Source organism: Ptychodera flava, chromosome 17 (genome assembly GCF_041260155.1).
Source record: "Ptychodera flava strain L36383 chromosome 17, AS_Pfla_20210202, whole genome shotgun sequence".
Lineage (NCBI taxonomy): Eukaryota > Metazoa > Hemichordata > Enteropneusta > Ptychoderidae > Ptychodera > Ptychodera flava.
In genome coordinates, this window is record NC_091944.1 from 6,374,335 (window position 1) to 6,393,660 (window position 19,326).

Sequence of the window (19,326 nt, forward strand, 5' to 3'; positions counted from 1 at the left end):
TTTTATAAAGCAGCCACATGTTCACATTCTCCTCTGTACAGTAGTGCTACAAATATGACGTATTAACCTCGCGAACACAAGGCATTCTGTGTAAACAGAATTTAATATTAACATTTCACATTTCGAACACTCATGATGACGACATGATGTCGGATGGGAGATCGCGATATTGCTATCAACATATCAAAATAACCGTCAACATTCGGGGTTCAGGGATGACGTCGATATTTTGAGTGTTTTGAGTAGATGTCTTTCTTTAAAAATAAAGAAACATGAACGAGCACAATACAACCTAAAATTAAAAAAGCACAGATAAAGTCGGCCAAGTTTAAATTTCTATTATCTCAACAGAACCCTTCATAGTATAATGATAAGTTGCGATATGATTTGTTCCTACAGCTTTGTGTCGATTATTTCCAGGATGTATATACTCGAACGGACATGCAAACATCACTGACAGGCACCTCATGTGCATATTCAGTAATTACACACACATGTGAAGTCAAAACAATATGAAATGTTTTGTTTTATTCCTAAAATGTACATCTGACACGCTTAATGGGAGAAACCAGCCAAGGGTCTCACAATTGATGTGCTGGGAGACTCAGGCCAGAATAAACATAGCCTGGTAGGCGAAGATGGGGAGTTGTACGAACGGACGAAAACATGTTCATGGACGCTGCTTGTTGCTACGTGCAGCAGAGGGATTAGAGTCATAATTTGCACGTCTCGCTCTTTGAAATGATACCTATAGATGTCGTGATTAAATTATATGAACTATGACACCTTTCAAATCAAACATCATAGTATTATCTGGTACTAAGCAATTTCAGTTGACTCTTTCTCCCTCGTGACGGTCACAATATGACGGTTTACAAATCAATATTATGAATGCTAAGTACAGTTTTGATGGACATGCTTATGAAAGCAATGGACGATTCTGGAAATTAGTTATTAAGCCGGAACTGATAGGAATAATGTTCAATGAAAGAGACAGGCGATGTCAGCTCCCAAAACTTTTTGTCCTGAAACTTTACACACTGCTCATGTTCAACTACAATCGACTGTGCAATTCGTCAATATCGTGACGCAGAGTGACTATAAATATGTAATTGCTAAAGCCGGTGTACTTTTTTTGAATCGGATTATCATTTGTAAAACATGGTGGAACGGCATTTTCCATTCATCTGGTGCGTTGTGACATTTATGCAAGGTGACGAATCCGTGTCTCGTTTTAGAAATTGACACGTACCCTGCCTGTGCAGGGATTGCTGTCAATGTAAACATTTAGTACTAGGTCATCGTAGCTTGACGGATGCGAAATTCTGACGTTGATGCCTTATCTTTTTTGATCTCGACAGAGTTAATATTCACACGAAATAATAAGTGTACAGGGCTTCCTTTCATTGAATCACTGTGAATATAATATTGAAACGCTGACATACTCTGCAGGTACTAGACTTCAGACTAGGTTTTCCCGGGGCATTCGTATAATTCACGCTCAGCCAACCTAGAAAAATAGTTTTAATTGTTTTTATTTAATTATTGCTGTATTATGCGCACTGGTTGATAGAAAAGACACCGTTTTCAAACTATCTCTGTTTGTCTGAATTCGTGGTGAGAACTATTGACTTTTCAATATTTACTAATCATCTCTTAACATGGACTATACTTTATCATTTAGGTATGCCACAGACTTTCATTCATTTCCTTGCTGGTTATATCGCAAAAGTCACGTGTCAACCAGGTTTCTGTGCAAATAAGGCTAAAACACGGGTTTTGCTTCTAATCCCTATGAGCGTCGATCTAGTCTAGCCGCTTCAGCTTATTTTTTGACGCTTCTTTAAAAATTAAAACATAAAAAATGACCCTGCATAACACATGGCAGAAATTCTTGATATCTTAATGATCACAGGAAACACCGCAAAGTTCTGGGCAGAGAAATTAACTTCTCCACCATGATGCGTGGTAGAACCTAGAATGAGAAAAAAATATTGTTTTTAGCCCAAACAATATTTTGTTTTCGCATTAATAATAGTCTCTGTGCCCCCTTCAACGGCTGCAAAAAATAACAGCCATCGTGGTTTCCTCTAATTGACTCTGCAAAATATTCGTTGAACCCGTTTTCGTCACCAGAGTTAACCCTGACCTTTGAACTGAAGTGACCCGACATTGCACAATGGGCATTCCCAGCTGTCACCGATTCTATTGTGAGTGATGTCACAAAAAATTATGCAACGATGTGAATATTTATGGACGAAAGAATTTATGATTGAAATTTCATGACTAACTGGGAACAATTTGGCTTTATAAGTAATTGCATCTGGCCTCTCTTTATTACATTTTTAATAATAGCAATAAAAATACTGCAAAAGATATTTCACTGAAATTTCACTTGATAATTAATATAATGAGTAATAGAATTCAGGGTAGATTATAGGATATTATTAACCTGTCGTTCCACTAAACTGTCAAACTGATTTGAAATCCCTAACCTGCTTGGTTTTTTTTTTAATTTAAGTTGTTTTACTTAATATATAAAATTTATGATTCGTGGTTTATTTTTACTTGATATTTTTTTCTCTGGATGACAAAATGACGCATCTTAGTTTAATCTGTCCTGTCCGAGTCATTTTCTGAAGAAAACCTCTCATGTAGACAGTAAAGCTTTTGTTTGACCTCTCACTAACACGTGTACGGTAAGCGGATGTAAGGTCCGATAAGTATTTCTGAAAAGCAGATGTATATTACTTATCACGGGAAAGGTCCTGTTACATTCTTACGAACCACACGGTGACTGCATGACAGACTAAAATTATTTGTCATTAGTAACGACATAAACTATGTCATTATCCCACCACATACTGTACATACCGCATCTATAGCTCGAGTGTATATGGGAAAAAGATTTGTCTCAAGCTTACGGTAGATATTATTCGTTCTCTTGACGATAGATAATTTTACGAAATAATGCCGACTTGTCATTTTTATAGACTCCTCAGTAATTAACGTCACGTAGACACCCGACAGAGAATCTAGAATGCATGAATATTAACACATGGAGCGCGTGCTAATTTAATAAATTATGTTAATTACATGTTTGCTTTTACCTGGTCGCCATATTAATATCCAATTTCTTTGTTCGCGAATATTTTGGATGGTTTCCTGAAAATTTATGAAAAAAATCGATCCCTGCGAAATTGCGTGTTTTTGTCATGTGTCCTGTGCTCGAGATTATGAAAACAAATTTCTTTGTCCCGTTTTCCATCGAAGGGAAGTGAGATATTTTGCTGTTGATGAAGCTCGTGATAGATAGTGATGCTGGGAAAGCCCTAACACAAGGCCCCTGTTGGAATATTAAAATAACATTTGTCAATGAGTTGGGGCCTCTGATCAATTGTGCTGTACTCACACGCTGAAAACGGTAGACCCGCTTATCTGAGCACGGCAGGCTTCGACTACGTATACTGCAGCTGGTAATATATCATATGGCAGGCCGACTATATATGGAAAATTGCGACATAGGATGTGGACTATTTCATTACGTTTGGATGCCTCTAACCGTCGAGTGAGTCGTTACCGACGACTTTTCTGTGGTTTGTTTTAAATAATTTTTCATGAGGAGTTGGCGCTCGCTAATATGAGCGATCCGAAAGTCAGCTGTCGCGCTTTCCAAGCCCAAGGACAGATTGTGGATAAATGTGGAACGTGCTTCCGAGGTAGGGCGGACCACCGAAACTCTCCTCAGCGACAATATCAATCGGCAACATCGACAGTATCGAAGATGTCAATGTCGGCTATTGATGATAGATCTCAGCGAACCGGCACTGTTGTCACCACAACGTCGACTCGCTACCAAGCCAAGCAGTGTGTGTCCTACCAGGGACAAAGGCAGTCGCCGACGGAACTCCGTAGGTCGCCATTTTTCGACGACCATGATTTCGCAACGAGGTCAGAGAGACGCATCGTTTCGACCTGGCGGGATGATTCCGCCATAGGCAAGTCATTGACTTCGCACAGCTATTCACGGAATGTGAAATATGGGCAGGGAACACCGCCAGCCATAGACGGAAAAGGAGATATCGCCGGATTTCGAGTGCGGTTTGACCAGCTTCTCGATGACGATGAATTTGACATCGACCCTGACGTGCAGTTCCAAGGTGATTCTTCCGTGTACAGTACTTACGAGGACTTATCATGTCTTCCTATAGATAAAGATAATAGATCAACTTCATTACCCGAAGAGCGCCAAGCTAATTTAGAACTTAAATGCTCATTGGTCGAATCGGCGAATGTTAATAAGTCGCTAGACTCATTAGTTATTCAGAAAGAGGCTGAGCAAAGTCAGGAATCGGAACAGGAACGTGTACGGAGTAGAAGCCTCGGTGCGAAAGAGGGACTGCACACAGTTACAAATGGGAACACCAGTGTAGCGAACGAAAAGGCTGGCTGTACAAGTGTGACCACATCTCCTGCTGTGGGGACGAGCAGCGAAGCAATGGCCGAAAAGGGTGCCAAAATCAAGAAGGCAGGCGCTGCAGTGAACGCAGCTGACAGTGACCCAGCCGCGGATAATTCGGTCGATCAGCAGAACGCGAAGCCTAGGCAGCAATCAAAGCAAACCAGCGGGACTAGTACAGGCGCGGCGAAGGAACAGTCGGCTGAAAAAGCAACCCCGAAAAATGCCACGACAAACAAAGAAGCGTCTGCCACGCAGGTCAAATCGGTGCCCGCAGGAGCCGGGGTTAGCTCTGCGGACTCGGTCAGTCCAAAGGCAGTGCAATCGGCAGCAGATAAAGCCGGTAACGAGCCCGTTGAAAGGATCAACACAGCCGAAGTGGAGCAGTTGAAATCACGTGTCACCACGCTTCAAAGTAGGATAGATGAGATGGAAAAAGATGCAGATTTGCTGATGGAGGAAAACAAAGAGCTAAAAGCGTCCCAACTGCCAGATTCCATCAGAAATCAAGATCCCCAAAAAGCTATCATCGAGTTAAAAAAGAGACTGGATGCCTCAGAAACCGAGTGCAATGCATTAAAAGAAGCGAACGCAGCTCTTCAGTCGGAACTTGAAGAAATCCAAATAGAGATGGACGAGGTCCGTGATACATTCAGGGAAGGAGAAATTGAAGAATTTCGGGAAATACAAAAGCAGCTTGATGCTGCCGCGAAGAATTGTCGCGTTTTGCAATATCGCCTTCGCAAGGCGGATAAGAGGATTGACGATTTGGAGAGCGAGAAGAAGTCTTTCGCCGAAAAGTTGTCCTCTCAAAGTGGTGCTAAACTCCCCAACGGTAACGGCAGTGGTGCTATGAATGACATGCAGCAGGAGCTGAAGGTTGCCAAAGATGTGTCCGTACGCCTCCACCTTGAACTTGAGAGCATGGAAGAGAAGCGCGGTCGGATCGAGGAAGAAAACCAGCTTCTCCGGCGAAAGCTGGTCGATTCGGAGAAGCAACGAAAGGAAATGAAGCGGGAAATTGAAAAAGTTCGCATTGAGGTAAATAATCACTTTACGCCACATCGATGCCTTTCAAAAAAAGTCACCTGTTGTCACCGTTTCTTTCCACTTTTCTGGAGCATGGGACCATATCTTGACCCTGGATGCTCTGGCCCGGTTTCATCTGTCGCTATATTTTATGACCGGCACTCCGAGGAATCTACAAATATTTATCGCTTCGGAGTGCCCTGCGCTGCTCAATCTTCCCCTCGGCTGAACGACCCTTTCTCACGAAGTCCCCATTATAAATTCCGTTCCCTGCTCCAGTGTTTGTTTTCGTAACATGAGATGACCCATCGGCATTCACACGTTGACTAATTGTTGTCTCTGATGTCAAAGAAAGCACTCCCGAGTTTAGCTATACCTATTTGACACTCGGCATATATTTATGCCAAATTATAAATTGCCACAAGCTGTAATATCTTATTCATGATGCGGCGAATTTTATGACCATGACTAGTGTAGGCGTTCGTTGTCTGCGTTAACAAAAAGCCCCGACAACCACTTTCATTGCACTTCGAATATCTCTTGTGAAACGCGCTCACTAACTACCAGTATGGAGGCCATACTTCCCATTACCACGATATATATTACCTTATAGTGCCTGACTATTTTTAACGGGCAGCCAATTAACGCTTTTGTTTTGCCAATTAATCATGTACCGTGTATGGCTTCGAAACCGTAACGGATGTCTGAGAGGAATATATTAACTATTTTATACTTCCCGGGGTAAGATGCTGTACGCTATAATTAAGAGATTTCTCCAGTATATCGTCATCTCCTTTTTGGGAACGCGTTACAACCAGCTCAGCCCTGAGCCCATTTCAGTTTATAACACGTACATGCTCTGCCGACGTAGTGATAAATCCGAGCCTTTGTGTTCATTCATCGGCGATTCACGCCCAACACCAAATGTATAATGACTACAGTGTACAAAACCAGTAAAGCATCATGTAACATTACATCACAAGTTTCTTTACATGGCAAGACAAATCTACAGGGGAAAAAGCATTCTTTGAGTAACAGACAAAAAAGACAGTCGTCTTTACTATCGTTTGGTCGCAATCGTAGAAAATGGCGCCATAAAATTTTGCGCAGACGACATGTACAATTGGAAAATGGTCATTTCTTACAAGTATCCTTCCAAACAGTGCTTCGGATGACTAGGCTTTAGTGTGCTAGAGAAATGAGTTGCTTGTTTTCTTGACAAAATTGGGAGGTTGTTTGTATTTCGTCCATTCCACTGGTTCGATCAGAATTGTTTTTATCACCTCAATTTTTCTTAATCACTTGTTTTACTCAGTAAGCTGACACTTTAAGGAAATGTAGCTCTTTAGATTGCATTGTGGGTTTATTGTCCTCCGCACTTCTTGTCAAATCACCTTATCAACTTCTATCGGAGAGATCACTTCAATCACGTTAATTGTTATGTTTGTGGAGTGTTGAGCTGACCAAAGTTAATCGAAAACTTGTGCCCATCTCTGGTGCCGTTCTGAACATGTCTTCGGAGCTTCGATTACAGGAGTCATGTGACAGTCATGTGACGGCGCAATCTGACCCCTGGGATATCTCACAGGCCATTTAGTTGCATCCTATCTTTTATCCTCGCAGCAAAACATATTCATTCACGATAAAGCATCTATGTTGGGTATGGAGAGGCGAGAAAGTCGAGGATTCTCGTTCGTCAGATTCAAGATGAAACCCGGGATATGGAAGTGATAGAGGGGTCTGTCTATAGCCTGTCAACTTATGCGGTCGAGCCTTCCAAGAGAAGGCGTGGCTGAGAAATAGTTAATGGCGTTACACATGTAAAACTGTTGTTGTTCTGGTCTGACAGTTTATCTGTCAAGGATTAATGAGCCATTTCGGTGTCTTACTTCAAGAACGAAAAGAGTTCCTTCAAGAGGTCGCACGTTGTCGTTGGCCATACACCTCGATGTACCCCGCATATAGTATGTACACTCTGGGAATTCGTGTTATTTATAATTACGAGTAGTAGCTCGAGAGAAATTAACCCGTCTGCCATGTTGATGTACGAGATGTAGGCCTGCAAAATGCAGTTTTCAATAATATGTGCAAATTTACCCACCGTATTTCAGTCGGTGTATCTATGCTTTTCTTATTTTTCCGAATATCACATACGCTATGACCAATGACTGAACTAGCGTCATAACGCTACATAACAGTACATTTAATTCAAATGCTCTAGAACACTTTTGAATGGGGTCAAAGGCTATCGTTTACACCTGGCGTGTTCGGAGACCGATCGCATTTCATATACTGTCAAACACGTTCCCGTGAATAGGCAAATTTACTCGAACTCTCTGGGCCAGCTTAAATCGCCATTAATTACTCGCGTTCAGTCCATTCATTTTCCTTTCAGGAACGCGGTCAGGTGGTGATTACACATTGTCGACATTTGAATAGCCTATTTTTAATACTCTCAAACGCATTATTAAAGACTAAAAGTTCCCGTAGCTCGGTGTTTCCGTGGTTTTAATTTTCAAACATGAGGCATTAATGCTGTTATTATCAGCGGTGAAATCATTGTAAAACGCCGGTAACCTTAGCAATACGTGGAGCATATTTTTAAGGTATCACATGAAATTCGATAACCTCGCTGTTGTTGAACTTCTATGACGTCACTTAATATTCGACCGCCTACGCGACATTATTAGATATTCGTAGCGATCGGATTCTAGCAAGATCGAAAATAATAGAAACACGGCAGTTCTAGCCAACCTAGCGATCGATTTTCTTAAACACTTTAACGACCGTCATAATAGTCAGCATTGTGTACACGTGGTTTATTCAATTGCCCTCCGCTGCTGTTACTATGAAATACAACCGCCATGTTGTCATAGATCTATGCCTGCCGCAGTAAAGATTGGATCTGACGCTAGTAGCTTTTGATGAGAGTGATCGGGATCACCCTGTTGAAAATTCAAAACAACAGAGAAACAACACGCTGTCACTCTGCAAGCCATAGAGACGGACCCACACGATGTAGGCTTTGCCACGCTATATGCCACGCTCAGGGCTTGGATGTGTCTTCCAGTATTTCATTGATGTAGAGCAAGCTATATAATGTGACCCGACTCACTGAAACACCTTGATATCGAGTGTTGTACAGTGTCGAACATGATTCGATCATAGTCTGGCCAGATAGGCCGCAAAAATTAAGTTTGGAATTTAATTTCATTTCATAATTGGGATACATGTTTGATGGAAGCATCGTTCACGTCACGCTCCATATAGTAAACAACATGTAGGCCTACACATTCACAGGTTAATCATCCCCTCCTGAGTAGATTCCTCGCTATTTTATTTGTAATTGAGATATTTGCCATTACAGGTGCCATCTGAGAAACTCGGATCAGGAATTCAACATTATGTTCATAAAAAAGAAGTATTCAATCGATCAAAAATACTACCAATTGATTATGTTCCAAAATCAACGCTTGAACGAGAAAAATAGAAAATGGCAAAATTCCCTCATCTTTAACTTTGATCATGGCTACCTCCATGCTTTGATATTTGTCCATTATTTCGTTATTTTTGTAAATGCAGGTTCTCTTCTACTCTCTTATTCGTTTCAAATTCTTCGTTTTCAGCCTGTCAATACACCAGTATAATTTCCAATGTTATTGTTAAAATCCCAGTGCTTGTCCGGACTAGAATTCATTTCACGGCAACAAACTGCGTCGTCCGGTACGAGCAATCAGCCCGGAAGAGGGCTCTGCTGTGATGTTACGTCATGCACGCCTAATATAATCGGATAAGCGTCTAATGGTGCTTTAACGGCAAGTGCAATCATGGATGTAAATCTATTTTTTACATCCAGGTGCAATTCACCGTCTCAAGATTAGAATCTCGCAAGATCGGAGCGACAATCGCGATAGATTGTCAAAATCAGCTTTTCGCAATCAGTTCTCTCCCGCCTCCACCATCGTCTGCGAAGTGCGATGTCACTCCCTGGGTTTGAGGAGCAGTGATTGATAACTCACCGAGTTAAAGTGTAATTTCATTATATACATCGCCTTAAAGAGTCTCAGCATATCGTGAAATTGATATGCGTTATTTACACATGCAAGCACGTCATAACTTAAATCAAAATTGAGTTTTGATTGATTCACAGGCGCACAGTCAGAACCTCACCTGACCTAGGTCACCATTTTATGTGTTCTATAGCCTGCCCGTACCAATAAATTGTGAACGCTCTCGGCTGTAAATATTTAACCAACATTTAAAGGTATATTTGCGTTCTTATCTGAGTGTGTAGGTTGTGATTTAGACCGAATCGATTCTTTTATTGGGAAAACTTAGGCCGCGTACTCAACTCTTTGGCATATATTTTGAGTGGATTTTATTGTGCGACCTGTAACATTGGTTGACATTGTTGTCTGTACACTCTAGTTCAAAGGTTACCAGCCGTCTCTGGTCGTGTTTGAAAACAAGGATTATCGCTCAACCTCCACCGTTAAAAAAACAGTCGTGTTTCTCTACGTGGCCTATTTTCAATGAATAAACACTCGGCGTGTTGTTCGGTGTGAGCAGAGCTAGAAGATCATTGCCACTCGAGCATAGCCGAGTCACAGGACAAGTGACAAATGTGAAAACATTTCACCATGATATGTATTTGCCTATCTTGTCAGCCTTCTCTAAGGTACATGTAAACAATCGAGTATACACCATTCTAATAATTATAACTACTTGCGCTCGGCCCGAACTGTCAAACTTTTCTCAATTTCGTAATTTTTAGGTAAGACTGTTTTCGTGATTGCGTTATGGAAAGTGACATAGTTGCCGGGAGTCCATTGGCAAGGTCAGTCAGGAGAGGTTAGGCATATAAATGTGTAAGCACTCGTATAATACGAGTGGTGCTAAACAGGGGTTAGGATGAGATCCAACATCATACTAGAGAGATAGAGAGAGAGAGGGTGGGGGAGGAGGTGGCAAGTATCTAAATCGTCCTCAGGAGGATGAGTTGGTAGCCCCTCCCCATGCTTTCTCTCCCCGCGTTTCCATTTCCGGCGCTAATAGGTTTCCATGTTCATGCATGTCCTGAAAGGACATTTGGTGCCTTCCATTGAAACGTGCACAATGCCCGTTGGTTGCATTCATAAATACCAGCTGTGTCATAAACTGCCGTCAGTTGATGCAGAAAACAGCTAACTACGTTCAATTCAGCAGATGTGCGTATGGTCCGGTTTCAATTTAAAATTCCAATATCACGGCAAATTATGCAAAACGCTTCCCATCGATTGGATGCGTTCTCTCAAAGAATAGGCTTCGTATAAACGTGGGATTTTGGCTGTGGCGAACATGAACGGCACAGGGCCTGTGTGGAGGTGTGTGACCTGCAGGCCTCTGTTAGAACTTAGTCAAACGTTTAAGCAGTTCGAACTTCAACGCATTCCCAAGCTTTAAATTTCCAACGCTTAAAGGAGAATCTCCTTAAATTCTACTGCTGGATGCTTGCAAGCATCGAAAGCACGCTCTGCTACTTCTGATCCCCGGGAGAACTTTCCGGATATTAGAAATGAAGGGAACGATGCAAGTTTAATGATGTTGGAGACTGGCTCGGAAATCCCAGTGCAGTCGGACTACATGATGGCAAAACGATCTGAGTCACGCGCCTCATGCCAGTGCAAGAGCGAAACATATCGTACTTAAAGTGGGGCCTGTAACATATATCTCTTAGGTTAGGTCAAGGTCACAAATGTACCGAGAACTTCATCGGAGTCTGTCGAGAATTTTGATGTAAAATGCGTTTCTCAGAACCAACCCAAATCCTGTACACCGATAACATAAGTACAAATATGACTGCCTCCATTTGCCGATACTTTTCAGGCCATTGCCTACATTATTCAAACACGTGACGCTGTGGTTTCCCTTTTAAAATACAAACAGTGACATCCTCAGTAGATCGACGAAGATATAACGACGTTGACGAATAATGTGCACCAAAAACTGCTCTGGTGAAATATGGCTGTTCGATGACAAAATCTGATAACAATATTGTTGTCCGATAATGGTGCGTTGCAGCTTGACCTCTTGACCTTAAGAATAGAACGGTCAGTCGAATGTAGGGTCAAGTTCACGCCTGTGAGATTTGGACACTCTATCAAATTACTCGTATTGAATTCTTGCTGGACAATAATACATGCTGTTTTTCTCTGCAGCCATTTTCATGGGCAACCACCTTGCAGAGTCCTTTGTAAAATGTTGTTTTGCTTTTTTCTGATGCCTTCTCCGATTTCAGACTCCCGTGAGCCTATCATTGTGTTTCCAATTCCAATTTGTCGTGAAATCTTACAAAAATCGCGTGACCTTTGGATTTTTCTGACAGAATCCCTGATATCGCGTATCTTTTTTCGATTACTTTTGCGAATCTCCGATGGCACAAGATTGTTCGTCTACGGTGAATCGTTGAAGGTGAAAGAACGATGGCTGTAAGTTGTGATAAAATATTACCCAATAAGATCGGTAACTTTCCTGTTATTTCCCCCAAAGTGTGCAACAATGTTTTGATATGTGTGTTCCAGTTTCGGCTGAATATCCACTTGTCACTCCACCAATACCATCGGGCGTTACAGACGCATAGTCAGTGAAAAGGTGAACTCTCTGCATTTCGACATGTCTATCGGTGAAGAAAAAGACGCTGTGTTCTACACTCAGAATGAAAATACATCGAAAAGTTTCACCCAAGAACAGAGCCTCTAGCGTCTCGGTGACTTGTTGACTGTGAATGATGAATTAAGACAACATAAAACATTTAATTGCCCGAAATAACACGTCCCGAAGACGTGTTGAACATGAGGACCAACTGAAGTGCATACGTAAATGGATCCACAAACGACGCCTTTGACAATTTTAAATGATTATGAAAAAACTATACCACAGTGATAGATATATGAGTCTTCTCACTGCATACCCATAAAGATCATCTCTCGTGTAAGATTTATGATGTACGAAGCACGCCTGGTGGAAATGAATCTTGGCCAATTGGAGTTTTCTCTGTGTAATAGGACGTATTTGTTATCAGGAATGAACGAAATTAGTCGTTTGTTTACGCCGAAAGGTAATTTGGAATATTCGATGGTACTGGCGTCATGTAAACAAAACCATAGATTATATGGTACGGGAATTTTTATGTTTAGAGTCAGTTTGTTGTGTTGCTGAATATTTTCTGCGGCTATCGTTGAAATGGCTGTGCATCCGACTCACTGTTTTCTCTTTTGCCATCACTATCCTCTCGAGCATCTTACATCCAAACAAATACTGAAGATGATTCATTATCGCAAGCTGTTTTGTGACAATATGTTCGACATTCGTTACCGCGCAGACAGAAGGGACGCGCTGTCTCATCAACACTTTCATCCCAAAATAAAAACGAAGACACAGTCAGCGTTGGAGGTGAAAGACGTCACAACTGGAGTGTGTATGCGAGAGAAAATAAACTAAGTTCTATCAAAGGAATTCGATGTATGTGATAAAGTATTCAACGTAATAACGTGACGTCATAGTTCTGTGTTTTTTTTGCAGGAGCAGAGTGTCGACGTACGATTGCCCTAAACTCGAAATCACATTGATTGAAGGGCAGGGCGTTATCCGAATGGAGGACTTATTGCTTGGTCAGATGTCATTTTTTACAGTTATAATTTATGACAGCGTGAAATCAACAAGCAAATACTCTTGAGTTCATTGCATGCAGTTAGTGTCAGATGACGCTGACGCGATGACCTACATTTTTTTTCGTGAAAAAAAGATATGGAGACAGGTACATGAATACTCTCTTACACCGTGATGCAAAGTCCATCAATAGCGAAACGTATACGCTCCATTTTGTAATATATTGACCAGATACTGTGACCCGTTCCCTCTCGTTGCCAGGGGTTCCGAATATTGTCACTCAGTTATGCACATGACCTCTGACTTTACATATGTTCTTTGTCCACAATACATATCGATCTGTCCGTGTCTCGACTAAATGCGCTGGAAAGGTGGACAGTCAAACGCAGTTATCCGTGACTGGCCTGTCAAATGATGCCTCCTCGGGCAGATCGTCCATGTAGCCCGATCCTGGGCAGTTGAATGGTTCGCTCGCCGCAAAATTCGTGTAGGGATTGTGGAGGAAAGAATTCGCGAACTTAAGCAAGGTATTGAAAGGGGAGACAATGAGAAGCAGTGTGAAAATCCAACAGAAACGGGATGGTTTTATTAATCACAATGATATAAAGCTCATTTTTATTCAACAACAAACGTTCTATCATAACATTAATTTATGTCTTTCTGTTATGTCCTATTATTGAAATCTGCACAATTAAAATATTCAATCCACCCGTGAACAGAGATAAAATTCAGAAGGAAAGAGAAACATGTACTCAATCAATCAGAGATACATTCTAGACGCAACGAACCACTCCTAGTTCAAAGCCAGCAGCGGAATAATACATTCCCGACATGCCCCCATTTGTAATCCATGCTTCAATAAGAAGTTTGGCACCTCACACGCTATGAGGCAAAAGAATTGCCGAGTTTTCATTGGCATCGGTTGTCGGCACAGCTGTTACTGAACGACTCTGACCGAGCGACATGAAAAATAAGATGACCGTCAAGTCATGTGATGATGACACACTGGAATATCAGTAACTTATTTTATTTTTCCAAACCACTACGAGCACCGCTTAGATTAGTTGCTCTTGCAGAGAGAGAGAGAGAGAGAGAGAGAGAGAGAGAGAGAGAGAGAGAGAGAGAGAGAGAGAGATATTCCCAACAAAATGATATATAAAGGAATATTGATGATAAGAATAAGGCTGTCAACCTAACTTAGACACTACCAAATTCAGCCTGGGTGAAGTTAGTCGCTGTTGTTTGTCTATACAAAAATTTTGATGATGGATGATCAGGCCATCACTAAACCACCACGTGGGTTTGTGTCATTTGGAGACTGTACGCCAACGTTGCAGTGTCATTTGGCCGGTGCATTCATTCAGCGTTTCTATGGTTTAGCGAAAGAGTAAAGTAATTTACGACGGTGTAGCGGAAACGTGTATCGAGATTCTCAAGAATTGGGTCCGTAGTTTTATGGTTGTTTGAATAAAATATGCCCGGTTGAAGAGCCGCTTCTACCTTTGTGAGCGAAAATTGATCTCGGGTGTCTTGACAATGTCGGTATGTTGTAACCAGGCAACGAAGTGCGCGCAATAGGTATGAAAAAGTTGTATCTGATTTTATGGCACCTTTCTCGGGAGTGGTTTCGCGTCATCGGCGGGCAGGCTTCAAGAAATAACCTTTCACGACTCGTACACTTACACGCTAAAAGCCTCCTTCAATCAAAGGCATTTAATCGTCGACATGTTTATTCTGCCTTCGGGCCGGTGTATCCATACAACAATATTCTAGTAGCTTTGCGGGCCATAACTCACATGTGCTCCGAATTACTTTTGGATTCACCTTTAAAAGATTCATATATCACGGATTTATGTCGCAGTGTACCAATGTTTCAAAAAATATTTTAAAAAATTTAATGCATTAATAATATATTTTAATAGATGTGTTAATAAAATTTGTCAATCAACTCTGTTTTGAACGCCTCGCGTCAGTCCAAAATCTTTGCTATTTTCCGCTCTGCTATTATTCATTTCCTGTCAAACAAATTACAATATCTCGTTTTTTCTATTTTGGGCTGTTGACATTTGCTTATTGATTTTTTTCCTCCGCTAAATTTGGTTTCAACGTTGGTGAGTAAACAGGCCGTCAGATTTGGTGCCCCGTTCCGCGTTCAACCAAAATATTACGCATTTCCGGTCACATTTACCGCACACGGTTTGCGGTCTCCCAAGCATATGAACTAAGCTTGTTGGATCCTTGAACTCTGGAGACGATATTGGAAACGTGTGTGCAGCCAAGTATGCTTGTGTGAATATCATGCATGGATGGTTGGACTAGTTTCGCTGTACTTAAGTCTGTTTTATCACACAGTGGCCATCTACGCTAGAGTGACACTGCAGAGGCTCTCATATACATATGGATGTTTTCCATCCGTTTTTGCATGAATTGCTCATAGAAACTAAAGACATAGAGTCTCTCTTTACCAAAGCACCAAGGATCCGTCAGTGACCTTCTGACCTATATCGTTATATTTTTCGAAAATCCGATCGGTCGGGCCACCAGGTAGCAATGTGAACTCTTAAATGAAGCTTATATCGCCTTGGTTGTGATAATAAGCTATGTAAACTTTCGATTTAAAATTCTCAATATTTCTCATCATGAAATTATAGGCAGCTGACATTTTATAGGTTGTCTTTGTAAAATGCATCTGAAGCTTACTCTAGTCACGTTTCCTTTTCTTCTGAGGACCATAATAAATTCATTAAGGTGCCAGTTATTCAATTATCTCAAGGATAGCACCTGAATATTTGTATTGTCTACCTAACTGTGCATATCGTCACTCACACAAAACAACATCCTAAGATGCAGCATTGCAATTTGAGATGTGCTGTACCGGCCCTTGACCTTCGTGCTGAACACAGGGATTAGGAATCCCAATGTTGCTGAGGGCGTGAAAGGATTACTCACACACTCGGAGAAATTCAGATTCAGATTAAATTTTAAATCCGTCTATTCTGCCAGCTGATAACGGCTAAAGGGCACAGTGCAGTTGCATATGGTTACCCGTAGTTGGCACAGTAGCCATTGGTAATATTTTATTACCAGTAGGTTTCTGATTATTCAATTTTTCGGATGCCAGTGAAGGGCATCTAGAATATTTTTGCGCGGAAGGATTACTCGTACGTAGCAGCTGTATCAAATAAACGTTGCAATATTCTAGAAAAAAACTACTTTCTTTTTATACAAAACATTTTCTTTGTGCAAACACCTATTTTCGTTTTGTGAATATGCATTTTCTTTGCATTATAACCTATTTTCTTTGCATGAAAACCTATTTTCTTTGTGTAAAATCCATTTTCTTTATGTAAAAACCCATTTCTTTGTATGAAAATCTATTTTCTTTGTCTAAAAACCCATTTTTTTCGTGTGAAAACCTATTTTCTTTATGCAAAAAAAACATTTTCTTTTTAAAAAAAAAAACATTTTCTTTTCGTACAAAACATTTTCTTTTTGTAAAAAACATTTTCTTTTTGTAAAACCTATTTTCTTTTGTTCAAAACATTTTCTTTTTGTACAGACCTATTTTCTTTTTGTACAAACCTATTTTCTTGTTGCACAGCCTTCATTCATGTTGCAAAACGTATTTTTTTGTTGCACAACCTTCATTCATGTTGCAGAGCCCATCCTAGTATTCCAAAGCGACCATTCGTATTGGTCACGTGTCACATCTGTTTGTGCTTGTTCAACTCACGTTTCTCTTTAAAAATGTGTTATTTTTATTTGAAATATCTTCTTCTATATTAATAAAATAACATACGCAAGTTTGTAAAACTTTCATTCCTGTAAGTATAACATATGCTTGTATTCCAAAACGGTCATTCGTATAGGGTCATGTAACCTTCGAACTATGGCGTTTTGGTCAAAGGTTATTTGCAGACGCCACCAGTTATGTGCTATCTGTGTTACCGCAGTACTGGTTGGCTCTTCTATGCGCATCTTCGCTTGCCAAGGTCTCGTGTCAGGGCAGCTGGATGCTCTCCGATGAGGTTGTTATTGGGAGACGCTAGTCGAAGTAACGGACCCGTGCGAGCGGACGCCGGACGATGGGTTACGCGTGGTCAAGGTTTCGTGTGTTCCGTGCCACAGTGGATAGAGGGACTGTGTCCGTGCACACCGTTCGGTGCACGGTATAATTATTTCTTTTAGCGTCATTATTTAACTTTTTGCGAGAATTTTGCCTCATCACAGATGTTGAAGTCCAATGACTGTATCATTACGTTTAGAGAGATAGTTTCACAGTGGGACATGTCAGAAAGAAGGCTGTCTTCACGAGGCTTCGGCAGCATGATTATCGTTTTTTCAACCATGTCAGTGATTTGAGAAAGCCTATAGGAGGTGTGTGGTCGGCGCAACACGGTCCCTCCTCTTGTGGACCGTGGCAGTGGGACCGTGGCTTATACGACACTGTCATTTAATGCTCTGACCTCGCGTAGCAGAGCCGCTAGACTTACCAAAAGTCAGTGGGCTTGATAATGGCGTAATAATATAAAATACATTCCAGCAAAATTTGTCTTGATTTAATTTTACGTGAGAAGTGCCATTGCGTAAAGCTGCGTTCACAAATAATGGGGGTGGGGGGGCGGAGCAACCGCGATTGAAATCTTTTTCAGTCTCCTCAATATCCTCATAAAAAAAATTCAAGTCCCCTCATCTGCATGTGTATAGTCAGAATTTTTCGAGTCACCCTCAAATTATCATCTAGCCGTATATTTATTAGGGATGTACGCCCAGACAAAATAAACATTTGCGCAGTTCCGCTCGCTGATGCTCGACACCGCCTGATATCAGCAGTTTGTAGAGCCATATTCCTATGGCAAGTGTAAATTGATTCATTTTCGAATGCATTATAGTGGACTTTTGGATTTATCAATCTAGGCTGACCTGAGATACTCTAACACTGGCCAGGTCAATGACACCTGAAGAGCACACAAGAGAGAGGCAAACTGTGAATTCCTGGCTACATTTTGCCAAATTATGAAAATACTGAGCACAGGGACCTACCCAGTGACCGATTTTTTTTCTCAAAAGTACCAGACATGTATGACTGAGATGCTACTTAAAAAAGTTGTATGAAATCGACAATACTGGAAGGTTAAAATAGTACATCAAATTAACGATTTCATCTCTGAAATTTTGGATGTGATAATGGCAAATTTGGTAAAAATGATTCCATTTAGTCACACATCTTTTCATTTAAATTAAAGTCTTTACTTTTCAAAGTTTTACTTTTGTCATTGTACGATGAGAATGTGAAACTTTCATTCACAGCATGAACTTGCAATGAATGGTTTTATATATTGCTTTACTGACGAGAATTCATGAAAAACAATTACTTTTCATCGTACATTTGTAAAAAGTCATGCATGGTGACCCATCTTTTTCTTTAGTATTTTATTATTCTAGTATGCCAGAATTCAAAAATCCTTGATAAATAAGGACCCAGTCAAAGTCGTCATAAAGTATCGTCCAGTTGGAATACTTAGACGATACTAGATGATAGTATCGGATAGTATCGATATTAATCATAAATCGTATTATGTAACGAGTTCTAAGCGGTCATATTAAACTATACTAGACTCTAAGATCGATATTTTCTAGCATCGATACTAGACGATACATATCAAATATCGCCATTAGATGTGCAATGTCGCACTGCCCTCGCGCTAGGTAGGCTGGCGCTTAGATCGTGGGGTGAAGCAAGTCTACTGTAGGTGGGAGTGACCGTACGCGTCATTCTCCAAAGCGGTGTCGCTCGATCATGTGACGTGACCTGGTAAAAACTATATCCGCAACGTAGATTAAAACAGTTAATACGAATAGGGGACAATTCATTACTCAATTAGTTGAAAAATATTCATTTAAAAGTCAAAAACAAAGATTCTAAGCGACTGGTGGGCTAATCTACTCGTGGCATCTGCAAATAACCTTTGACCTGAGCAAATTTCACTAGAGCGCCATCTTTATTCGAAGGTTATGTGAACAACATGAATGAAGGTTGTGCAACAAGAAAATACGTTTTGCAACATGAATGGAGGTTTTGCAATAAGAAAATAGGTTTGTACAAAAAGAAAATATGTTTGTACAAAAAGAAAATGGTTTGTACAAAAAGAAAATAGGTTTTACAAAAAGAAAATGTTTTTTACGAAAAG

The 19,326-nt window shown here is 40.7% G+C and overlaps 1 protein-coding gene across 12 annotated transcripts in view; it reads left to right on the top strand.

The window, feature by feature from the left end:
• Nucleotides 1–3,404: 3,404 nt before the first annotated feature.
• The window catches only part of LOC139115260 (uncharacterized), a 74,520-nt gene continuing 58,598 nt past the window's right edge, over nucleotides 3,405–19,326 (top strand). For 7 of the 12 annotated variants that reach the window (XM_070677249.1, XM_070677254.1, XM_070677252.1 and 4 more), the window contains exon 1: nucleotides 3,405–5,500. In XM_070677249.1, the coding sequence (XP_070533350.1) occupies nucleotides 3,641–5,500 (1,860 nt within the window). In that variant the 5' untranslated portion in view covers nucleotides 3,405–3,640. The remainder of the gene's footprint in view (nucleotides 5,501–19,326) is intronic. The other 5 variants (XM_070677248.1, XM_070677244.1, XM_070677247.1 and 2 more) reach the window with 1 other exon arrangement.